The 25831-nt window shown below is 42.6% G+C and overlaps 1 protein-coding gene across 2 annotated transcripts in view; it reads right to left on the reverse strand.

Annotated features, from left to right (window-relative positions):
• Positions 1 to 471: 471 nt before the first annotated feature.
• The window catches only part of AKNAD1 (AKNA domain containing 1), a 37851-nt gene continuing 12491 nt past the window's right edge, over positions 472 to 25831 (reverse strand). Inside the window, exons 6-13 of one of the 2 annotated variants that reach the window (XM_046645138.1) lie at positions 19747 to 19903; positions 14615 to 14700; positions 11457 to 11554; positions 8334 to 8465; positions 8132 to 8239; positions 5941 to 6022; positions 3742 to 3799; positions 472 to 3005 (exon numbers count right to left, since the gene is read on the reverse strand). In XM_046645138.1, coding sequence (XP_046501094.1) covers positions 2874 to 3005; positions 3742 to 3799; positions 5941 to 6022; positions 8132 to 8239; positions 8334 to 8465; positions 11457 to 11554; positions 14615 to 14700; positions 19747 to 19903 — 853 coding nt within the window. In that variant the 3' untranslated portion in view covers positions 472 to 2873. Of the gene's footprint in view, positions 3006 to 3741; positions 3872 to 5940; positions 6023 to 8131; positions 8240 to 8333; positions 8466 to 11456; positions 11555 to 14614; positions 14701 to 19746; positions 19904 to 25831 lie in introns of both variants that reach the window. The other variant, XM_046645137.1, reaches the window with a different exon arrangement.

Here is a 25831-nt window from a genome sequence, read left to right on the forward strand (position 1 = left end):
GCTCCTAGCAGTTTCCTTTGTAAGACGTGACACCTCCATCACTCAGTTCTGCTCTCGGTGTTTGTACCCTCGTGAATCCCAGCAGCACGCACGGAGATTGTTTTAAAATCAAAGGAGCAAGAAATTTCTCCCTCCCACAGTAGAATTCCTACTACCAAAACAACATTTTGGGTATTAAATATACATAAATATATATTGATAATGTAGTATGAATTAGGTCTATTTTAAATAACTCATAAGCAATAAAACTACAATAGAGGGGCCGGCTCCATGCCCGAGTGGTTAAGTTCGCGCGCTCCGCTGCAGTGGCCCAGGGTTCGGATCCTGGGTGCGGACATGGCACCGCTCATCAGGCCACGTTGAGGCGGTGTCCCACATCTCACAACTAGAAGGACCTGCAACTAAGATATACAACTATGTACAGGGGGCGTTTGGGGAGATAAAGCAGAAAAAAAAAAAAAGATTGGCAACAGTTGTTAGCCCAGGTGCCAATCCTTAAAAAAAAAAAAACTACAATAGAAAGGAATGATAAAAAGATGAGTTTCCATTTGTATAATAGTTAACTAAAGTGGATGGCCAGAACTTTCTCTTAAAGAGGTGAAGGTCTTCTACACAGGCTCACCTCATCCTGCTGTCCGGCTCCTGGGAGCCTCGAGCAGCCGGAGCACAGCCACACACGGGAAGAAGCACAGAGAGGCCTCTGCACCGTGGAAACTGCAAAGTGTCTACACTGAGCCCCTTGACTCAGCATTAGCGATCCAACTGCTTTTAGTTAATAAGCTTGCTTTTCTGGGTTATTACTGCAGCGGAACTGGAGGAGAGGTCTCTCAGAATCAACACACACAAGTTGCATGAGGGAGGAGACAGCCAAGGCTACAGATTCAGTAAATATAAAATTATCCTTATAAATCAGAGCCTAGCACTTTTCCAGAACTTCATGAGGACATTGCCCTATTTCTGTTTCTTGGATTAAGTGTGTTGCAGTGATTGTCATAATGATCCTCAATCATCAAGGAAATGTAAAGTTACATTTAGAATACAGTTTAATAAAGCAGAGGTGGGCCATATTTTTAAATCAAAAATGATTACAATAGTATATTTTCTATAAGGGTTAATTTAAGGGATTAGGAGCATTCATATATGGCAGTTTTTTCTAACCTCTGGGTTCCACGGATTTGTTTCAGGTGTCCTTGAACTTTTAAGAATTGTGTGTGGAATCATACGTGTCCACATATCCCTCTTCCATGGAAGAGCGGAGCGTGGGCGAGGGGGACTCCAGAGCTTTCATCAGCTTCTCCAAGAGGGTCGAGTCCAAAAAGGGTTAAGAACTAATCAGTCATATAAGAACACTTCAACCAAGCCAGAGAAGTGTAGAATTTTAAACTTGGGGACAGGATAATGATGCTTAGCGCACAAAACAGGCTGTCATCTTGTGATTAAATTTAGGTTTCTAGAAGTCTCTTAGCACATACACAGTGTAAGCTCCTTTTTTTCTCTTAAGTTACCACTGCTGGTCTTCACTATCCTCCTTATAATAAGTGCTACAGCTTAAAATAAGTCTAGCTACAAAGTCAGAGGTGTCTTGAGTCTGGTCTCTGCTTTTTCTCTTTCAAGACACCCTAAACCAATTTCCAACCCCCAAAGTTAAAAATAGCCCGTTCTCCAGCCAGCTAGACAAACAGCAGCTGCCTTGGCCACCACGGAAAGCTTCAAGTGGGAATGGATTCAACTCTCCTTACCACTGGGCGAAGCTCTGGGGGTTGGGAAACCATTTGTTGAGTGTTTGGAGTCAATGGAGGCCTTGGGAAAGAGGGAAAGAGCCATATTCTGCTGCTCTGTCTTTAAGGAGGTTATAAATCAGTCTTCAAGAAGCAAATCAAAATCTCGTTCTGGCATTCTACGAGAAATGCTGTAAATTGACTTAATCCCTGGTACGTAGTTTTAATGAATTGTCTTCACTTTTGCCCCAAATTTCATTAATCTAGGACTATTGTTTTTGCATATTTCTGACTTCAGGAGATCTTTGAACAGTTTATAATATAGCGTATTGTAAGAATTTCATACGGTACAGAAAGTCAATGAAAAGTAAAGATGCTCCCTTCCGCGCAGAACGCCCAGGTCCATTTCCTAGCAGTCCACTGAATACTTTGTGTATATTTCTACAAAATATGTACGCCCTTTGAAAACATGCGCAGATGAGGCCGCACTCTAGATATTATTAGGCATCGTGCTCCTTTTCACTATCTTGAGGTAACCCACTCTCATTCTTTGCAGTGGCTGCAGAGTATTAATTGATTGCCTGTCATTATTTATGAATCATCACATGGGGTATTTAGATTGGTTCCTCTTGGGGGCCGTTCCCGTCATGCTCCAGTGGCCATCCTCGTACACATACCACGGCCTATTGGGTGAGTTACCTATAAACTACATTGTTAGTAGCGCAATTGCTGCTCAAAGGGTGAGTGTTTTTAGAATTTGTAGAATTTGATAGATATTATCAAGTTGCCTTCCAACAAGGTTGCACCAATTTACATTTCCACCAGCAGTGAATGAGAGTACCTGTCTCTCCCATCCTCCATGACACTGGGTTTTTCAGACTTTAGTTTTTGCCATGCTAATAGGTAAAAGTATATTTTTTTATTTCTTTTATTATGTTAAGAATAACAGATTTGTTATAAAATAATTACTTGATTTTGATTTTAAGAATCAGAGGTCCTTTTTTTTTTTGTCATTTAAGCAATTTGTATCCCCCATTTCTTATGGTTTTGGTGTTTTCTCTGGAAAGTCATCTTCCAAAATTGGGTTATAAATAAAATACTTTTTTGGGGAAGGTCAAATTTTCTTTGCTTTTTTTTTTTAATCCTTACGTCAAACTAATATTTCAGTTGATTCCTCCATCTCTGTATTTTGGCAAGATCTTCTGCTATGGTCCTAATCATTTGATCAGTAGTTTGTTTCAAAGTGGTTGCCGTCCTTAGGGCGTGATCCAAAGACGAGTTTAAAATCTGCAGAGGAAAAGTCCACACATGTTAGTTACATAAATTTACTACATAAAATTACATAATTTTAATTAGGTTCTTTCATTATTAAACATTGCAAGGTGGGATTTTTGGAGTATTCTGTTTCCCACCTAGTCTATTTGTGTTTTTGAGAATTGGTTTCCTAGGAAACCGTCTGAGATGGAATATATTTTTTAGGGAAAGGGACAGAAAAAAGACCAACACGTGACTGATGAACATGAATCAGAGGGTGAGGTCAGCTCCTGCGGGGCTGTGCCCGTACTGCAGAGAAAGAAGAAAAGCTGCTGGGAGGCCAGGGCAGGGGATTTAGGGGCTGTCACCACTGAGGGCACCCAGGGACACAGCAGATGCATTTGGAAGTGGCCTGTGATTAGAGCGAACTGATTGGAAAATGGGAAACCACTGGCAGCTCTTACCCCACTGTCACTGGGACAGACTTGTGAGCTGCTGCTGGGAACGTCTCAGTGCCTTCATGCCTGGGCCAGAGGAATTCTGTAGCTGAGCCACCACCCACAAAACCCTTTCTCCAGGAAATTTCCCTTGGAACCAATTTAGGAATAATACAAACCATATGACTACTCAGGCTTTATTTTAGTGCTGAGCACGGGCTGTTTTCTGATGCCTTCATACTGTAATAATTTAAAAGCCATCACTTCTGTGGTCATCTAGGCCAAACTTACAAGATGCAAGGGTTCTAGAATGTTTTATTCTAGGTCCTCACCTCAGCTTCCATGTCTTCTGTACTGCTAAAGTTGCTTAAGGATGTGCTGCCAGAAATCCTGCAGGAGTGGAAATGGGGCGGAGGTGTAGCAGGGTCTGAACTGTAGGTCATGAAAGCCTTAAGATCTTTTCTGGAAGGAAGAGCACACTGATACTTGTATAAAGCATCACCCTCAGCTCTGTGGTTCAGCAGTGGCCGTGTGTGTGTGTGTTGGAAGTGAGGAGTTTGTACGTCCTCTGCCTTTCGCAGCTCTCATAGTCCCATGGTGGCTGACCACACCTGAGCTTCAGAAAAAGCTTGTTCCCATGACCATGAAGGACACTTCCTCCCAGAACCTGTCTCCTTGGCGTAGAAAGAGGCAAGACTCCAAAGAAATTCTTATTCAGTTCATTCTTTGGGGGCCAACCTTCTACCCCACTATTTATGAAACACGCAAATCTGCCAATTGCAGACACTTCAAGATGAGTTCATCCTAGCACCAGTGAGCTTATATAGCAAGGAGGCAGCAGTAGTAGAAAAGTAAAAGCAGAGCCTCTTTAAGTAAACAGGCTCCCCTGGACTGCTCCGCTATGACTGTGACTCTCTCTTAGCGATGGTCTGAGTGAATGAGGGGTGCCAGGGCCACAGTGTATGGTTGTTCAGGTGTGCACTGCAGAGCTCTAGGGAGTTCCATTCACAAAGTCTGTGTGAAAGGCACTGCCTGGAGTTCCGCTTTGCACAACCATGAGTAGTGGCCCTAAGGGATGCCACAAGACCTTGCCTGTTGACAAGTGGGCCATGGCGCCATCCTCACAGCTTTTCCTGGCTTGAGATTCCTCCTTTGGTACAAACAATAGTTGTGAGCGGTATCATCTCCAGAAAGTCTGACTTCAAATGCTTGTGGCTCAAAGCCTCTCTTTATACCTCTCCCCCCACCACATTAACATCAGCTGGTTCTGCAGGTTAGTTGAACACATTGGATCTATCCTCCAGTTGAGAGAGGTGATCAGTGTCAGGGCCCCTAATGAAAAACTAGGCAGAGTGTGGCCATGTGGTGCAGTAGGAAGAGCGTGGGCTTTGGAGTCCTCTATGTCCCCACATCCAATCGCTCACCACTATCAAGAGTGATAATAGCCATCACTTGCTGAATGCCACGCACCTTCTAAGTGCTTTATATGTATTGACTCAGTCCTCAATGAAGTCAGCACTATTATTGTTCCCATATGGGGAAAAGTGGGGAAGCACAGTGGGGAAGGGGAGGCACAGAGAGGTCAAGCATCCTGCCCAAGAAGACAGAACCAAGATGCAAACCCAAGAACGCCCCAGAGGCCACATCCTTAAACCCTGCACGGCACTGTGGTGGGTAGTGGTTCACGCTGAGTGGGACTGCAGAGCCTGATCTGTTAACCCTCCTGCTACACTAATGATTCTGCCTCCTGAATGGCAGTCCAGCACTGGACTTGTCTCTTTCCTTTTCTACCACCTTGGCCAAGCTGCCGTCATCACACCTGGATTATTGCACAAGCCTCTCATTTGGCCTCTGTGCTCCAACCCGACTCCTCTAATCCATTCCCGCTCTCTTAGTAGCTTGAGTGATCTTTTAAAACACTAAAAAAAATTTTAAACTCTGGGTGAAAAAACTTCATTGGCTTCCCATTGTACCTAAGAGTGAAATCCTTCCTGTAACTGACAAGCCCGGGCACAGTCTGGCCCTGCCCACCTCACCAGCCTTCCCTCCCCAGCCCCAGCTTGCCCCACCGCCACTCCCTCTTTTAGGCTCCAGCCACATGGCTCCCGAACTTGCCAAGGGCCTTCCATGCCAGGAAGCTCTCAGATTGAACGTTCTTCACTCTGACCCCCCCATCCCCTTGCTAGTTTGGCTTCCCTGCACCCCCAAATTGGGTGCTAGCATTCTGTATGCCCCCTTCTTGGCACTTAGAAAGACTGGCTCCAATCCCAAAAAAGCCAGCTCCTAAGTACTGACTCTGAGGGCAAGGACAGTTGTTGACTTTGTCACTGTGTGCTCAGCACCTAGCCTAGCACCCTGCTGCTGTTGACACTCAAATATTTGTCGAACGAATAAATGAATGATTAAAGTATTGATAGACTTCGGTTTGAATCCTGGCCCTGCCAAGGATCTAGGTGATCTTGGTCAGGTAATTATGCACCCAACCAGTAGGCAGGCAATTTTGTTACCATTTGTAATAAAATAAGACTTACTTTCCTGGTATGGGCTCGCGTTCATCTTGAGAAGATTTTGAATTCGCTCTCTGGGAACAGATCCAGTTTGGTTTTGAATGAGCTGAAAAATGTTAGCTGTGATTAAATGCAGAGCATCAAAAATGATCCCCAAATGGTGGATATACAGGTATCACTTCCTGAACTGTTGTGTATGAATGAAATATTTCATAAAATTTTAATAAATAAATAAGAAAATTAGGGAACAGAGAAAACCAAGAACTTTCTATCAAGTATTCTGAATTCAGGAAAAGAAATTAAATTTTTAAAAGGAGTTTTCTTAGCAGACAAGAGACCAGGAGTCTAGGTTCCCAGGGTGCCAGCTGTGGGGCGTGGGCACGTTGTCTAAATTCTCTGGGCTCGACTGCTTCATCTGAAAAATGGAGGGATATCTTCCAAGAGGTTGGCGCAGTGGATCCCTGAAGTCCTCTCCAACTTCAGGAGAAAGGATTCTAGGAGTCAGAAACTAACAATTATGTCACTAAGACAATTCTAGAAAATAGAGAATAAACAGAGAAGAAGATAAATGTAGGCAAGTCCCCATGGAAGACCAGAAGAAAGCCAGAGAAAGGAAGAGAGAAAACTCAGTGGCCAACAAATCTGCCTTCTCTGTCGCTGGGGCTCCCTCCTCTTCTCTTCCCCTTCTTCCTCCTGCTCTTCTCAGCTTCTCCTCTTTCTCCTTCCCTTTCTGCTGTCTCATTCACTCGTCTCTAGTAGCTAGGCTTGCCTCCCCCTCAGGAGGGTCTCATTTGACAAGGAAACTGGGAAAGACTGTCCCTCAGCCGTGGAAGGCAGAGCAGAAGCCAGAAAGTCCAAATTTAGTCCTGCTGACCCCCTAGACTGGAGTCATGATGAACAGAGGCACTAATGAGCTCATTCTTCGTCCTTTGGTAGTCTTTCAAGATAAGTTTGGATTTTATTTGAAACAGAGAAACTCAGGGTCGGAAAAGACTATAGGGTCATATGGTCCAGTTCTAGTCCAGCCTACAGATCTACAACATCTTGACGAAGTACATTGTCTCCCAGTCTACAGATGGGGCTCACGACCTCCTGCAACACCCGACTCCATTTTCTCTCCGTCCCAATTGCTGGAAGGTTCTTTTTTAACATTGAGCAAAAAACACCTCCCTGTGACTTTTACCCTCTTGGCCACTAGTGTTTACTAATGAAGTTCAAGATCGCGTTTCAGATGACTCAGTTACTTTCCTCATTCATACATTGCAATAAAGGTCTCATGGGCTGTAGACCCAAAGACCAAAGAGATAGTGAAGAAATCTGCCTTGTTGCTTCTGCAGAGTGTTAGTGACTGTTGCCTGGAGAAAATACATCCAATTGGAAGATTTGGCAGCTGGGAGTGGGAAGAGGGGACACAGCTGAGGTCAGTCAAGTAAATGACATTCTTAGTCTTGGACTCTGGTAATTGTGAAAGGTAAGAAACATTCTCCCTGGTGCCTTGTCTCCAGAGAGGGAGAGAAAGACCTCTGATGGTATGAACTCACCCGCAAGGAAAGGTTGTCTGAGAAGCAGGTATGGCTGTCCCAAGGCAAAACAAGGAGCATTTCCTTCCCTCCTCTGTGTGCTTAGCACACTCTGACTTTGCTTTTAGCACTTACCGCATTTTGCCATGAACATTCCTTATTTGGGCATGAGTTCCTTTCTCACAATAGATTGTAAAGTCCTTGGGAGGGAGGAGCCAAGTCTTATTCATCTTTATAAATAAATGTTTGTGGGATTTTAATTTTTTCCAAAGACAGCAAAATTTTGCATTGAAATTAGCAATATGATGTCTAAGGAGTGTAAAAATAGTCTATTTCTTTCCATGCTGACTTTTAGTAGAGATAATATTTAAAGCTTTTGCCACTCCTGAATAATAATAATAGTTGTGATTACTCAGTTGTTCATTTGTTCAGCAAATATTTATGATTCATTACCAGCTTACACTGCTGGTACGCTTAGTACCAGTGGGATTTCATATCTCCCAGCCCCAGCACAGCCTCTTGCCATCCAGGCGTCGGGCTGGACGTGGAAGTGTCAGATGAGTGCTGGAGACCCAGGCAGGAGACTGGAGACAGCAGGGGCTCCCCAGATGGGAGCAATGACCAGTGCAATACAGGGCTCCCACACCTGAGAGACTAGCTTTATAAAGATGGGATCATGCAGGAGATATACTTACAAGGTGAAGAATTTTTATTTTCATTTAAAAAGCAGAGCGGGACACAGGCTCTTCTTTCGCTACAATTCAAGTAGTTCTGTCCTGGGATGTTGTATCTATAATGAAATTCTAAAAAGAAAAGATTAAAAATACAACAAATTGCCCAGGAACAACAGCTGTCCCCACTGGTGCCTTCTTTCTGAGGCTCCCCAGTTCCCTTCACCTTTAGCTGGTTCTTCACCGAAGACTTTTCTGGAGTTACGAGTCTTAGTGCAGCAGTCCTCACGTTTGTTATTCTGCAGTCCAGTGCCCGAAGTAGAATAGCAGGAATAGCAGCTGTGTACCGTATCATAACCTGAAAGAGCCCAAGTTTCACAGAGGAAGTGTGAGTTTCTTGATTGTAGGCATAAAATCTGGTGTGGAGAGTAGAGCTCCAACTGTGCAAGGTAAGCGTTAGGCCCCAGTGTGTTCGCTTTCCCTGGCCGTGTTACCAAGGGGAGTTGCCAGCCTAGGGGAGACATTTGGGATCCCCTTCTGACAACTGAGAGATGTTTTGATGAGTAACAGTCTGACAGGAAAGTCTCAAGATTTGCCTAGAGCATGTGGGTGCTTAGCAAACGTCTGCTGAATGGATGGATCCGTAGGAATTTGGCCCTCTGAATTATCAGACAATCTTGCAATTGGGGTTATTTTTCCAATTTGCCCTGATACATCCATATTCTCTTCTCAGACCCTGCTGGGGCTAAGAGCTTGTGTGTTGTCATCCAGGCAACTGGAAAGATGGTTTTCCTCCACATCGAATTCATAAGCCCATGTGGGAACCTGAGTCAGAGCTTTACCCTCATCAGTGCCACGGAAAAGCTAATAGTAGAGGGCAGGTGGGTCTGGTGCAGGTCTAGAAGTCGTTAGGCAGGCTGTGGGCAGTGGAGCTCTCCAGGTAAGGCCAGAGCATGGAAGCCTGGGTCAGGCAGGTGAGTATGTCAGGTTTGGGTGTCCAAGCAACGTGTCAGCTCCAGGAGAGATGAAGCCAGGGGACAAATCCTCTGCCAGTGCCACCTGCCCTGCTGCACTCATGATACACTCGTTTGTGACGTTATCTTTCAAAGTGGAAGTCACAAATGGAATGAGCTCTAGGAAAGTTTTTTCTTTCCCAAATCTCAGTCAATAGTCATTGAATGCCTTCTCGATCTAGAACTCAAGGAAATTATAAATAGAGGACGGGGGCCTACCCTGCGAAGGTTGTGTTGTACAGTGGAAAGAGCATGAGGTTCAGAAGCCTGGCCCTGCCACTTATTAGCTGTGATGGTTAAAAATATGTCCACAAATTGACATGTTCTTCAAAAGGTAGAACCATTTCCTCCCTCCTTGAATGTAGGCTGGATTTAGTGACTTGCTTCTAACAAATAGATAAAGTGGTAGTGAGGGTGTATAACTTCCAAAACTAGGTCATAAAAGACAGTGATGCTCCCATCTTGGTCTTTCTCTTGGATCATTTGCTCTGGGGGAAGCTGGCTGCCATGTTGTAATGACTCTCAAGCAGCCTATTGGAGAGACCCACATGGCAACAAACTGAGACCAGCCAAAGGCCACGGGAGTGACCCATCTTGGAAGCAGATTCTCCAGGCCCAGTCAAGCCTTCAGATGATGGCAGTATTGGCCAACATCTTGACTGCAGCCTCAGGAGAGACCTTGAGCCTGAACCACCCAGCTAAGCTGCTCCCGAATTCCTGACCCACAGAAACTATGAGATAGCGATGTTTGTTGTGTTGAGCCATTAAGTTTGGAGTTACTTCATTAAGCAGCAATAGAAAATATGCCAGCTCTTTGACGCTGGCAGGTCATTTAATTTCTCAGAGCCTCCATTTCCTTATCTATAAAATAATGATTCCTACCTTACAGGGGTGTGATAGTTAAGTGATACGCCCTATGTCAACAGTTCTCAAACTTTTGATTTCAGAACACTTTCATATTCTTAAAATTGAGAACCCTAACGAGCTTTTGCTTATTATAGTTTCTATCTACCATATATCATTAATATTTGCCATCCTTTATGCCTGTGGCAAAAATCTCCCCCTGCATTGGAGAAGAGCTGTCATCCAGCATTCGGTCAGCTGAGGACGGACTGGTCGAGACGTATCTAGGTATAAGTTTCATGTCATTTTTGCTGTGCAGAGTCCTTCAGATCTTCTTAAGACTGAAAGGTCAGTGCTGAGGCTTTTTTTTTTTTAGAATTTTAAACTGAGGCATTTAAAGAATAATTTATTTGTTATGTCATTTAAAAACAACAATAATCCATTTCATGTTCACAAAGCCACATTTTTTGTAATGAAAAATAGCTATGTTTGAAAATAAAAAAATGTAATGAGAAGAGTGGCAGTGTTTTATGTTTTGGCAAGAATCTTGAATATCTGGCTTCATAGAGGCAGCTGGATTCCACAGCCGCATCTCCATCCCATCCGTTGCAATATTGGCCTTGCACAGATATGTGGCTGGAAAGGAGAGGACTTCATGGCCCCCCTGAAAGGGTGACAGGGGCCCTCTGACCACACTTTGAAAATCTCTGCTCTGTTAACAGCATCTGTAGTAAGTGTTCAATTGATGAAACCTATTATTGTTATTATTATTAGAAAATGTATCATGTACAGAGCAGAAATGGAACTAAACACGACCTCACAGAAAGATACAGAGTTGGAGGAAAGGCTCTCAGCTAACAGGCCGCATGAACTGAAGCGACCCCTGTTAGCTCTCTGGCCCCTGGTGTCCTCAGGTACAACCTGGGTAAATTGGGCCCGGGCGGCGACCTTCATGCTCAGGCCTGAGCAGGCAGGCCTCGGCCCCGCCTCTTCCTCACCCAGGGCAGTTCTGCCAGGAGATGTTTTTCTGCTTAAACTGTCTTTGGAGAAAGGCTCCTATGACTCAAAGTCATCAAATTCCGTGTGCTCGTGCTCCTCGAAGCTCTAAGGCTCTTTGCTTCTCTGAAAGATGTGTGGACCAGTCAGCAGCAGCTCTCCCGGGTGGGTAAGCTGACCAGGTGCCGGATTATGGGTCATGCTGGACAGATGACGACACGCAGACCTGAGGCCACCTAATGACTGAGTCCGTGGAATCCTGCGATTCCACCCAGAAGCAGATGTTGGCACTTTCACCCTACTTGACCACATCTTATTTAAATCGATTCAATTATTCATTCTTTACATTGTGCAAAAAAAAATATAACATTCAACACTGTAGTCTAGGGCAATACCATTTGGACTGGCAGATGGCAAGCTGGCGTCCACCATGAGCAGACCCCACGGAGAGGGACCTCGAAGACCGAGCACCCATAGCGCCAGGGTCCACAACTTACGGAGAATGGAATCTGCGGGCCGTGCCTTGTCTTGAATGGCATTGGGAAACCTTCCACAGTTGATTCTTCTGTGGCCTTCTTTCTCCATTTTTTGCTTCCTAAAAAAAAGGTGCATAAGATCCCATAAATTTTTAGTATACTTCTAATAGAGATAGAGTGTGGTAAAACTGAAAAATGTTAATTACTATATCAGAGCCTGGAACAACGTAGGAGTGGCATGTCATCCTCGACACAGAGATCCCCTCTTCCTGCCTGTTTGAGAGCTTCCCTATGTGTGTATCCAGCACAATTTGGCCTGATAAGAATGTACACACCAAGCGTTCAAAATAAACCTCTTTTGGGGCCAGCCTGGTATCATAGCGGTTAAGTTCGCGTACACTGCTTTGGCGGCCTGAGTTTCGCTAGTTCAGATCCCAGGCACCGACCTATACACTGCTTATCAAGCCATGCTGTGGCAGGCGTCCAACATATAAAATAGAGGAAGATGGGCGTGGATGTTAGCTCAGGGCCAATCTTCCTCAGAAAAAAAAGGTAAATCTGTTATGTTCCCCAGAGGATAATATCTAATCATCATATACCCATACACAATATAGATATCTGATGTATGGGATTATAAAATTTGGAGTTTTCTTCATATTCATGTCTCAAAATCAATTATGGGGGAAGAAGCTGCGATATGTGTCAATACCGGGTCACGTGGCTTTGGCTTTATAAGTACCAGCTGAATGTATCCAGAAGGTCCAGCAAGGTGGATTTTGTCCAGTGTCTATGGGGCTAAAGGCTATGTGAGCATGTGGGCTTAATTTTAGCTGTACAAGGCCACCAGGGGGCATCAGAAAGATGTCCTACAGTTGTCATCTACCAGAACACCTCCTCTGACCTGTCTATAGCTTCAGCCTCCCTCCACAGAAATCCTAACTCCTCCAGAAGAATTCTAATTAGTAACAATTCTGAAAGCTCTTGCTCAGCCCCTGGGAGACAGTAACAGCCCCTGGGGAAAGTTGCTCATTTCTACTGTGGAGGGCACCGTGCCCCAGAGATCCTGGACCAAGCGGGGAGGCAGCACCGAGACTGATTCCCGGGAATGGGGCAGGAGGCTGGGGTGCTGCTTGGCAGACATGTGCGCGCCTGCCTGTGCCCAGGCCTGCCGCGGGGATGGAGGTGCCGTGCTTGGAGTGTGTGGGCTTGGGGGCCCAAGAAGCCAGGTCCTTTCCCTTCTTTAGAAAAACATGCTCTCCTCCTGAGTCACAGATTTTCTCACACTTCATTTTCTGTCTCCACCCTCCTCCTCCAGGGCATTTGAACATCTACTCTCCAAAGTGGAAAACTTGGATTTCACTCAAGTGAATTCAGCCCAACACATGACTTTCCTTTTCTGCGTCTTTTAAACTTCTTTGTGCACTAAAATCTTCTTGCCAAACATAACTGCTAAGGGCAATTCTAATGGAGAAGATGGTTTTTCAACAAGACCAAGTAGCTAAAGTGTACTCCTAAATCCTAAATTCTGCATCAGCAATAACACAAAGGGATAAGCATTTTGCATGTGGCATATATGTTACTCGTCTGCATTTGTATGGCACTTTGCAAATATCCCACAAACAGTGTGTACATCAGCAAGCTCCATAAAGAACCGGTCCCATTGGAAAGATGTCTAATCTTCTAAAAGAGTGAAGCGTGGAAAGCCCTCCTTTCAAGTAATTCCTCAGCGATTACGCAGTTCGCCAACGCCCCAATTCGTAAATCATGGCCACCTCCTCTCCCTCCCCAGCAGCAGATTCACTGTTGGATCTGATTTTACACTGGTTGTGCTGTTCTTTCTATCTTGTTCATCATAAAAGAGTAAATTTAGTCTGGAACATTGGTCCCTGTCCTGGTACTTAAGTGGTTCTGTAGCATCTAGACCAGGAATTTAGAAGAGAAACATTTTGTACCTTAAATGTTTAATCAAAATGTTTTTTAGATGTCAAACTACTTTTACTATCCTTTAAAAACCTAAAAAAAAAAAAAAGACCCCAAAATCTAGATTTTAATACAATTAATAAAAATAGTTGGCCTGGGATGACTCTGGGTGAGCATACTTAGTGCCCCTGTATTTAAAGGAGAGTCAAAGCTAATGATTGACGTCATGCTGGGTTAAGGTAATGGTCCACTCCAGATGGCACATGGTAATTTTTAGCACAAACACCATGCTGTTCCCTTTTTTCAGGGGCGGAAAATCAATGGAACATTTATGACAAGTGCCCGTTCCTGTGGTGGAATGCTTTCCACCAGGAAGCTTCAGTCTTTCAGACTTTGTCATCTGCTTCTACTAGAACCCATTAAGTACATGTAATTGTGGTTGCTAAACAGCTCCTCCCTCCTTGACTGTTGACCTTCGAAAGGTAAATTAGCCAAGCTCTGGCCCGAGTCCACAGCGCCGCCTGCGCTTGGAGGTGGCGCCTCTCATTAACTCACCGAAGCTTCAAATAAGTGACTCTGAATCCACATGAGCTAACAGTTGATCCAAAGAGCGTTTCAAAACCATTAAGGATTTCGCCTGAGGATTTTACATCTGCAGGTTTTTACACAATTTACAGCTTGTTACTTCTGGAAGATTTTTTGCTGGGGACAGGGGAGAAGTAAGCCCTGAGATGCGAGATTAGGCTTATTTCTGGTGGGACCGGGGTGGGGGGTGGGGGCAGAGATGGGATCCAACAGGGTAGATATTTACTCATCGTGAGGAGAGTGCAGTGACTGTGGGAGCTGGTGCACAATGGTGTTTGTCTAAAAATCTCCTGTCTGGGCAATGTTCAAACAGAGCCTACAGGACAAACCACCCTCCCTGTGCTGTAGCTCGGTCCTTACCCAAGGGGTTACTGAAGTCACCTGGGGAGATTTGAAAGACATATTCCTACCAGGGCGCCACCTCTGGCGAGGCTGATACAGCAGGTGGGGCTGAGGCCCGTGCTTTGTTTAAAAATCTCCCTGGTGACTTTGATGTTCTCCCCAGTTGAGAGCCACCGCCAGAGGGATTTGTCATTCAGAAGGGAGGGCGGGCTGTGCATCCAGCTCTGAGATCTGGAATTCTATAACTCAGCCAGTGGCTTCTGGCACCCCTTCAGTTAGTTGACGCCCACTCTCCCACCCATCCTGGGAATTTAGCAGCAAGAAGCCCTCACCATTCAAGGACCCGGAGGCAGAAGGCACAGCTTGGACTGGTTCTCTCTGCACGTTCCTGCCCTCCTGAGGCGGTGCCGGGGTCCTCCTGCGCCACAAAGCACACACAGATGTGGATGTGCCCGAGGAAGTGACTCATCGCTTGGCGGCCCATGCACAGCCCGGCAAGCAGCTCAGACTCGGCCGAGCGCACCATTTCAGGATTCTGTTCTGGTTCTGATTTCTCGCTCCGTGGGGTCTGTGCTGTCATGGCTGGGGCTCAGAGCAAGAAAGCGTCAACACTGGCTTGCCTGCCTTCTTTCTCCAAACATTTAAAAATCTCATTTACAGATGAGAGAATACTTTCCCCCTTTTTTCCTTTCCTTTTGTTTCAAATTACCCCAAGCTGTACCAGAGGATGAATAGATTTAAGAAGATAATTTTAAAATCTATTAATCTGACCGCTGATTATTAGAGCTCTAAAAGCTTTTCCAAAGAAATGTATTCAACTATGAATTAAAACAAGCTTATGGGACTATCTGGAGGGCTAAACTCTTGTTTCTATGTCCCCTTTTAGCACAAATAAGTTACACTGCTGAATTGAAAGGGATGACACCCCCCAGCCTGTATTTTTTACTCTGGTTTTACCCTTTTATGTAAACAGAAAATAGGCGTACTTCTCTCACCATTATGAGCAGGGCCGCATAAGCACCATGGTCCAAAGAGTTTTCTCCACATTTTGAATTACTTCCTCGGGAAACGTCTGGGTCAAAGGTTGCGAACATGTTTGTGTGATGATGCATATTGCCAAAATGCTTTCCACAAAAGTGGTACAAGTTACACAGCCCCCAACAATGTGGGCAGCTCGGTTTGACCACACCTTCCTCTGCACAGGAATTGTCACTTAAAAATGTTTTTGTTAACTTAAAAAGGCGGTGTGGCACCTTGTGTTAATTACCATTTCTTCTCTTATTAAAGGGGAGAAACATTTTCCCATATGCTTCTTTATTGATTGTGTTTCCTATTTGTGACTTCTAGTTCATAAACTTTGTCCATTATTTTTTTTGGAGGGTTTCAGGGTTTACTTTTTAATAAAAACAGCCATTTGTTGATTGCTTGTGTGCCAGGTGCTTCTCATGTAGCCTCCTTTGTTCCTTCCCACCTTCCTGGCACGTTGTCCCCATTTTAATGATGAATAATCTGAGGCTTAGAGAACTGAAGCAACTTGGCAAAGCCATAAGGGAGTCGGCGCAGAGCTGGGATCCGAACCTCTGCCTGCCTGTAAGTAAGCCCGCCTTCTTAACCACCGTTCCGCTGCTCCTTCGTGCACTTGTCAGAGCACTTGGTACCATAAAAATCTCAACACTGAACACAGTATTTGCTCTTAATACTTTCCAAGTTGTCTGCCTTTATTTTTTTAAAAAGATTGTGGTTTCAATTTTGCAAACACTGGTTACCATGTTGTTGCTGTCAAAGAGGTGGTGGCAAGAAACATATCGAAATGGGTTACATTTCACAAATAGTAAAAAAAATACAGATTAAAACAGTGAGATACCAGTTTTCACTTATCATTTTAGCAACGGTTGGAAAGAAAAAGAAAACATATGCCCTGGGGGATGGGGGAGGCCAGGTTGGAAATACCTCCATGACCATGCACACAGCTGCAGGCCTGTGAACGGGCACCGCCTTGCTAATGGCCAGTTTATCAGAATTTTCACTGCTCACTTTTGAAACATTAACTGCACTCCTAGGTTTTTATTCTAAGGAAATAATCAACTAAAACTTTGCATGTAAAATGATGTGCTGAAGCAGTGTTTATAATATCAAAGAACTGGGAAAAACTAAATGTCCATCCATAAGGGATTGGTTAAATGAATCAGGGTACACCCATACACTGAAATAAATGCAGTCGTTACAAATGAAGCTGTAGGTTTATCCGGAGTGACTGTTGAGATGCCCACAATATAACGTTAAATAAAAAGGACATCACAAAACAATACATATAGTATGATCCCATTTTTGCAAAAATGGGTATGTGTATGCAGAGAAAAAAAGACTGGACAGTATACACCAAAATATTAGCAATGATTTTTCTCTCAGTGAAATGTTCTTTATACTTTTCTCTATTTTCTGAATTTTTTTTGCAATAAGCATATATTATAATTTTAAAAATAAAGGTTTTTATCCCCCTATCTTCCCCCTGTGTTCTCGTCTATGTCTCCCAGGCCTACAGGGCTGCCTCTGCACTTTGCATTTAAGGCAGATTTAATGAGCAGACTGTAGGGAGCTGCCCTCTGCCTGAGCTGTGACCTGGGATCCCCTGCCATCTGCCCTGGGCCAATCTCCCCTTTCTAAGCTTCCAACTCTGCTTCTGCAGAAAGTCTTCGCAAAGTGTAAAGCTCTGAACCAACAGAATTATTATTGTTTACTGCTCCTTATAATTTTGTCATTATCATTTTAGACCCAGGAGTTTTTAATCCCGGTATTTCCAATTCATTCAGAATGAAATAATCTCAAAGCGTGGTCCCCAGAGCAGCCCGCGTTTCAGTAAGATGTGCAGATGGTTCCCCGGCCCACTCCGGTTGGAGAAGCCTAGTCTAGAACAGGCACCTTGGGCAAGTCCCTCCTGAGTGCTGAGAGTGGGGAATGTCAGCGATACTGGCTGCTGCCGCCAGCACTAACATCCAGGGTGCCAATTAGTCTAAGAGCTAGTGATCTCAATCATGCCCGTTTCAGAGTCACATCCAGCAATGCTGGTTACGGTTCAAGAGCCAATGGAATGAACTGAACAGAGCCAGACCTCGTCTGCTGGACGTAACCTTGGAATCAGAAGACGACCTCCTGGCCGTTTGATCTGGTTGGTCTGGTTAAAAAAAGTTTGAATTTTAGAATCAGTTCTTAAGTTACCGGGAGCCCCACTTTTGGGGATTATTTGGCTTTTTAAAAATCTGGTGAAGAGTCGTCAGGAATTTAATTTCAGCATTCCTGGGATGGTGGGAAGGAACAACCTGAGGAAGAGGGTAGTGGGGACCCCAAAGGACGGCCGGAGTGCTCCTCCGGAATCTGGGGAGCCGCACAGAGGGACTCGCTGTTGGAGCTGCGATCCCACGGGAGGTGACTCAAAATCAGTGGAGCGTCCCTACACACCCCTAAGGCACCATCAATCCTGCTGGAGTCCCTTTTCCCCAGACTCTTCACTACCTGCCTCCTTCTCATCCCCCAGTACGTACCCAGTTCAAATCCCACCTCTGGAAAACCCTCCCAACCACCTTTCTCTAGTGGCCCTACCCTCCCACAGTGAGTTACTCTCGGTCATATCCCATCACTGAGTAGTCATGGACAGCTAACACACAGGTAACGTGCTTTCTATGAGCCGGGCCCTGTTTTAAGTACTTTACCTATATCAACTCCTTTCAACATCATAACAGTTTCTAACAAGCTCCCAGGTGATGCCATGCTGCCACTCTGTTGACCACACTTTGCAATTATTTCATTATGAGTGAATTGGAAATACTGAGATTAAAAACTCCTGGGTCTAGAACGAGAATGACAAAATTGAAATAAGCAAATAATTCTGTTGGTTCAGAATTTTACAGTTTGTAAAGACTTTTTGCAGAAGAGGAGTTGGAATTTAGGCAGGTAATATTATCCTCATTTTACAGAGGAGGAAACTGAGGCACAGAGGTTACATAACTTTCCCAAGGTCACAAAGCCAATAAGTGACAGAGCCAGTATTTGGACACAGGTGGTCTGACTTCAGAGTCATAAGGAATGTATTCTTAGTTCTTGCATAGAGCTGTTAACATTCTGTAATTTTCTTTGTTCATTGTCTGTGTCCCTGGCAGAAATGCCAGCATCTTGAGGGTGGTGATCTGTCTGCATCACTTATGTTGAATCCGCCATACCTAGACAAGTGCCTAGCATTTAGCAATAAATATTTGCTGAATGAATGAATAACACTAGCAGTAGACTCTCTTTTCAGGGCTACTTATCACAAAATTATAGAGTTCTCATTATTTCACAATAGTTGCTGCAAACTTGGGACCAATTAAAGAACAAACCCAGACGTGAGGGAGCTGCTGGGCAGAGGGCCGGGCTGACTCACTAGGCTCCCACACCACCTTGAAGAGCGTTCAGGTTCTCGAGGGGTGACATGCTGCCAACCTCGGAGACTGCTTGTGAAGTGTTGAAATCATTTGTTAAATCAACAGTGGCTCAGAGTTTACTCTGCTGAGCGTTCCCTCTATACGAGGCCTTCCGTCAGATATTTGGGATACAAAGATGGGTGTGAAGGCATGAGGACAGATGAGACACAGTGCTGTGGGGAAACAGAGGCCAGAGCAAAGAATTCTGCCTGGGGTGGGGGCTGCATGTCAAGGTCATAGAAATGGCCTAACTCTGAAGCTGGGCCTTAAATGAATGCGATTTTGCCGGGCCAGTGAGTGTTTTGAGGAGGCAAACACACTTCTTTGGAAGGCTGACAGTTATGTAATCTTTACCATCTTGTCTTCAACTCTGACAAAAAAAAAATTCAAGTTTTGAATATCAGCCGTAGGCTGAGTCTTCAAATACTGTCTGAAACAAAAGAGTCAATTTAAGGCAATTATCCAGATGATTAAATTTCTCAGAATTTTAATTTAGTCTGAAATGTTCTGATAGTTGAGGCCACAGAAAAAAGTGTAGAAAGACAAGGTGATTGATTTGAATTCCTAATCTGGCATGTGTAGACAATTGGAAAGAGTTAACTTGAGAGAAAGAAGATGCAGAAGGGGGTTCATGGGAAATAGTTCTTTCTCTGAGCGTGTTACTTTTATTTAGAAGAGGGAGTACAAAACTATTAAGAAGATTGATTTCTTCCGGCACCATCCGCAAAAACGTCACCATTCATCCAGAAGAAATCGCTCTTCAGCGGTCCATCAGTTTAAACTGCGTTGTTAGTCCTAAACTAATGAGCTATTTCAAAAACCAACAGTTGAAATAGCTTCTAATTTTTAAAAACTGGTTCCATTTTAAATAATATGATTCATAGGACTCTGGAAGTTAAACTTTCATGAAATATTAAAATAGGCTTCAGGGATTCCATGAATTAGGATTCTATAAAGGCATAAAACCCATTTTTCCTGGCGTGAAATCAGGCTGTAGCTTGCTGTATTACCTCATTTAAAGATGGAGAGGATGTGGATGCCAACTCATCCAGGATGATTGGAGAGCTCACAGGAAGAGAGAGAGCTGAAGTGCATTTGCCTTTATCAATTTTCTCTTTAACATCTTCAAGTAGCATCTCCAACTTGAAGATTTCACCTTCCACTTTTCTAAGAAAACATAAAGAGACAGGCATCTGATAGGGCACGCAGTAAACAGTCTAATTAGTAACAACAGTTCTTGAATGTAGCATTGATCCATATTATTAATGTGGTCTGTCTTCAAACAGGAAGGATAATGGACACTTGCCCTGACAGGCATCCTGTTTATAGTTTCACTCCAAAGCCCTGGGCTCTAATCCTCATTTTGTTATTCATTAGCTGTGTGTCCTTGGGTAAATCAGTAAATCTTTCTGTGCCTCCAATGTCTCAACTATAACATAGGAAAACAATATTTTGCTTATCTGGATCTGATTATTTTGAGGTCCTTTATAGTTCTAAGAGCTATGATTCTATGCAAATAATTTTTATATCAATTGAAAAAGAGGAATGCCATGAAGTATCTGAATAATTTAATTAATGAGCTTGATCTATTTTTGTTAGTGCCTTCAAGTCAATTTAGACTCCTAGAGACCCTGTGGATAGCAGAGTGAAACCCTGACTGGTCTTTCTGAGCCATCCTCTCACCTTCTGTTCCTATATTAGACAATGCTCCAATACTATTCATAGGGTTTGCATGGCCACCTTTTTCAGAAGTGAGTGGCCAGGTCCTTCTTCCTAGTCTGTCTTAGTCTGGAAACTCTGCTGAAACCTGTCCACCATGGGTGACCCTGCTAGTATTTGAATACAAGTAGTGTAGCTTTCAGTATCACAGCAACACGCAGCTGCCACAGTATGACAACCCACGGATGGGGCATGTGGTTCCCTAACAAGGAAATGAACCTGGGCTGCAGTGGTGAGAGCAGTGAATCTTAACCACTAGGCCACCAGGACTGGCTAGCTTGATGTATAGGTATATGTACATATATGTACATGTGTATATAAATACATATTTTGCACAAAAAAGATAATCCATTTTCTTTGAATGCATTATGATTACAAAAATTTACATGTATTAACTGGTAAAAGAAAAATTTCAACAAATTCCAAAACATTAAAAATTATACCACTGCATTCCCACTAAGATCAAGAACAAGGCAAGGATCGAGGCAAGGATGTCCCTTCTCACCACTCCTTTTCAACATTGCACTGGAAGTCCTAGCTAATGCAATATGACAAGAAAAGGAAATTAAATGTATACAGATTGGAAAGAAATAAAACTATCTTTGTTCATTGATGATGTGATCATCTGTAGAAAATCCAAAAGAATCAACTGAAAAAAAAAACCTCCTGGAACTAATAAGTAATTATAGCGAGGTTGTAGGATACACAGTTAATATACAAAAGTCAGTTGCTTTCCTATATACCAGCAATGAACAAGTGGAATTTGAAATTTAAAACACAATACCACTTACATTAGGATCCAAAAAAATGAAATATTTAGGTATAAATCTAATGAAATATATACAAGATCTATATGAGGAAAACTACAAAACTCTGATGAATGAAATCAAAAAACTAAATAAATGGAGAGAGATCCCATGCATGGATAGGAAAACTCAATATTATCAAGATGTCAGTTCTTCTCAAATTGATCTATAGAGTCAATGCAATCCCAGTCAAAATCCCAGCAAGTTCTTTTGTGGATATTGACAAACTGATTCTAAAGTGTATATAGAGACACAAAAGATCCAGAATAGCCAACTCAATATTGAAAGGAAAGACAAAGTTGGAGGGCTGAGACTGCCCAATTTTAAGTCTTACCATAAAGCTACAGTAATCAGTGCAGAGTGGTATTGGTGAAGACCAGACAAATAGATCAATGGAACAGAACAGAGAGCCCAGAAATAGACTCACATAAATACAGTCAACTGATCTTTGACAAAGGAGAAAAGGCAACACAATGAAGCAAAGATAATCTTTTCAACAAATGGTGCTGGAACAACTGGACATCCACATGCAAAAAAATGAATCTATACACAGAATCTATACACTCTTCACAAAAATTAACTCAAAATCGATCATACACCTAATGTGAAATGCAAAACTATAAAACTCCTAGAAGAGAACATAGGAAAATACCTAGATGACCTTGGGAATGGCGGTGATTTTTCAGATAGAACACCAAAAGCACCATTCATGAAATAAATAACTGGTAAGCTAGATTTCACTAAAATTAAAAACTTCTTTGCAAAAGATAATGTCAAGAGAATGAGAAGACAAGCCACAGACTGGGAGGAAATATGGGCAAAAGACACGTCTGATAAAGGACTATTGTCCAAAATATACAAAGAACCTTAAAACTCAAAAATAAGAAAACAAATAACTCAATTAAAAAATGTGCTGCTAAAGACCTTAACAAACTCCTCACCAAAGAAGATATACAGATGGCAAGTAAGCATATGGAAAGATGCTTCCCATCAGTTGTCATCAGGGAAATGCAAATTAAAAGAATAATGAGATACCACTATACACTAGTAGAATGGCCAAAATTCAGAACACTAACACCACCAAATACTGGCGAGGAAGCAGAGCAATAGGAATTCTCATGCACTGCTGGTGGGAATGCACAATGGTACACCACTTTGGAAGACAGTTTGGCAGTTTCTTTTAAAACTAAACATACTCTTACCATATGGTCCAGCAATCATGCACCTTGGTATTTACCCAAAGGAGATGAAAACTTAGGTCCATACAAAAACCTGCATATGGGGGCTGGCCCAGTAGCATAGTGGTTAACTTCACGTGCTCAGCTTCAGTGGCCCAGGACTCACTGGTTTGGATCCCAGGTGTGGACCTAGCACCACTTATCAAGCCATGCTGTGGCAGGCATCCCACATACAAAATAGAGGAAGATAGGCACAGATGTTAGCTCAGGGCCAATCTTCCTCAGCAAAAAGAGGAGGATTAGCATCAAATGTTAGCTCAGGGCCAATCATCCTCAAAAAATAAAATTTAAAAAAAATTTAAGAAAAACCCTGCATATGGATGTTTATAGCAGCTATATTCATTATCACCAAAACTTGGAAGCAACCAAGATGTCCTTCAGTAGATGAAAGGATAAATAAACTATAGCATATCCAGATAATGGAATGTTATTCAGCACTAAAAAGAAATGAACTATCAAGTCATGAAAAGACATGGAGGGAACTTAAATGCGTATTGTTAAGTGAAAGAAGCCAATATGAACAGGCTACATACATATTGTATGATTCCAACTATGTGACATTCTGGAAAAGGCAAAACTATGGCAACAATAAAAAGATCAGTGGTTGCTAGGGGTTGGTGCATAGGAAGGGATGAATAAGTAGAATACAGAGCATTTTTAGGGCAGAGAAAATTCTCTGTATGATACTATAAAGATGGATACATATTATACATTTGTCCAAACCCATAGAATTTACAGCAGGAAGAGTGAAACTTAATGTAAACTATGCAGTTTGGGTGATGTGTCAATGTAGGTTCATCAGCTGTAACAAATGAAGCCTCTGGCAAGGGATGTTGATAGTGGGGGAGGCTATGCATGTGTTGGGGCAGGGAGCATATGGGAAATCTCTGTATCTTCCTCTTAATTTTGCTGTGAACCTAAATTGCTCTTAAAACAGTCTTTGAAAAGTTATACCACTCACATTCTCTGATCATTAGAAATCAATAACAAAAAGATAGCAAAAAAAAACTATCTAATTGGAATTTTTAACATTCATCTGAATAACTTTAGGGTTAAATAGAAAATAAAAACAGAGATTAGGGATAATTTACAAATGGATAGTAAATAAGAGAATGACATACGAAAACCAACGTGATACAGCTACAGCAGTACTCTGAGGAAAATTCACAGTGTTAAAATGCATTATTAAGTGAAAATTCAAAAATCAATAAACTAAGTACCCAAAACAAGAAGGCATAAAAATAACAACAAAATAAACCTAAGAAAGGAAAAGATGCACAAAAGGAGAAATAAATTAAATTTAAAAGAATTTGATCAATAAAATAAAACATTCTGTTCAAAATATTTATAAAATAAACCACTGGAAAGTCTGACTGAGAAGCATAAACAACACTAAGAATGAGAAAGGAATTGTGCCATTTGCGACAACATGGATGGACCTTGAGAGAATTATGCTACGCAAAATAAGTCAGACAGAGAAAGACAAATGTTACATGCTTTCACTCATATGTGGAAGATAAACAAACACATAGATACGGAGAACAGATTAGTGATTACCACAGGGGAGGGGGTTGGGGGAGTGTGAAAGGGGCAAAGGGACGCATATGTACAGTGGCAGATGGGAACTAGACATTCAGTGTGAACACAATGCAGTCCATACAGAAACCAAAATATAATGATGTACACCTGAAATTTATACTATGTTATAGACCAAGGTGATCTCAATAAAATAACTGAAAAAAAAAAAGAGTGAGAAAGGAAAAATACCAGAAGAAAAATTTGAAATCAAATGGAATTGAACAACTTCATATCAACATAGTTTAAAATCTAGTGAAATGAATAAGTTACTAGGGAAATATAAATTATTAAGATCTACTCAAAAAGAGGTAGGAAATCTGAGAGGATTAATAACCAGAGAAAAATAGAAAAGATTATAAAAAATCTACCCCCCAAAAGGCAAGTGGGATTATGGGTGAGTACTTCAAAGAGTTTAAGTAACTCTTCTGGGACATGAAAAAAAAAGGAAATTTCCCAACTCATTCTATAGTTAAAATTAGGATATTTATTAATGTACTTCACAACATTAATAGATTAAAGGAGATTAATAAACTAATAAAAATTAATAAAAATAGATTTCTGGGCCAGCCTGGTGGGGCAGCAGTGAAGTTTGCACATTCTGCTTCTCAGAGGCCCGGGGTTCACTGGTTGGGATCCCGGGTACAGACATGGTACCACTTGGCAAAAGCCATGCTGTGGTAGGCATCCCACATATAGAGTAGAGGAAGATGGACATGGATGTTAGCTCAGGGCCAGTCTTCCTCAGCAAAAAGAGGAGAATTGGCAGTAGTTAGCACAGGGCTAATCTTCCTCAAAAAAAAAAAAAAAGATTTCTAAATCTCATTTAAACATTTTCTTAAATTAAAAAAAAACCAGGCCGGCCCTGTGGCCCAGTGGTTCAGTTCGCACACTCCACTTCAGCAGCCCAGGGTTTCACTGGTTTGGATCCTGGGTGCAGACATGGCACCGCTCATCAGGCCATGCTGAGGCGGCATCCCACATAGCACAACCAGAAAGACCTACAATTAGAATATACAGCTATGTGCTGGGGAGCTTTGGGGAGAAGAAGGAGAAGAAAAAAGAAAGATTGGCAATGGCTGTTAGCTCAGGTGCCAATCTTTAAAAAGGAAACTAAAAAAAACAAAAACCCTAGTCCTAGTAAACTAGGAATAGAAGGAAACTTTCTTTTTTTTTTTTTATTTTTTTTTTAAAGATTTTATTTTTTCCTTTTTCTCCCCAATGCCCCCCGGTACATAGTTGTGTATTCTTCGTTGTGGGTTCTTCTAGTTGTGGTATGTGGGACGCTGCCTCAGCGTGGTCTGACGAGCAGTGCCATGTCCACGCCCAGGATTCGAACCAACGAAACACTGGGCCGCCTGCAGCGGAGCGCGCGAACTTAACCACTCGGCCACGGGGCCAGCCCCTAGAAGGAAACTTTCTTGATAAAGCTTACTTGAACCTACAGCAATCATCATACTTGGAAGAATTCCCAGTACCACTAGGGACATGACAAAAATTCTTGCTTTCATTAGTATTATTCAATATTGTTCTGGAAAACCTAGTAAATAAAATGAAGCAATACAAAGAAATGTGATATATAAGAACTGGAGGGAAGAAAAGATATAAAGAATAAATATTTAGGCAGAAAATGGGAGTGGGGAGAATGCATCATTATTTTCAGATGCTATGATTGTGGTACCTAAAAATTAAGATAATAAAGTGAAAATCAACAAAACACTAAGAACAGAATTGCATAAGGTAGCCAGTACAAGTTA

The sequence above is a fragment of the Equus quagga genome, chromosome 18 (genome assembly GCF_021613505.1).
Source record: "Equus quagga isolate Etosha38 chromosome 18, UCLA_HA_Equagga_1.0, whole genome shotgun sequence".
NCBI lineage: Eukaryota > Metazoa > Chordata > Mammalia > Perissodactyla > Equidae > Equus > Equus quagga.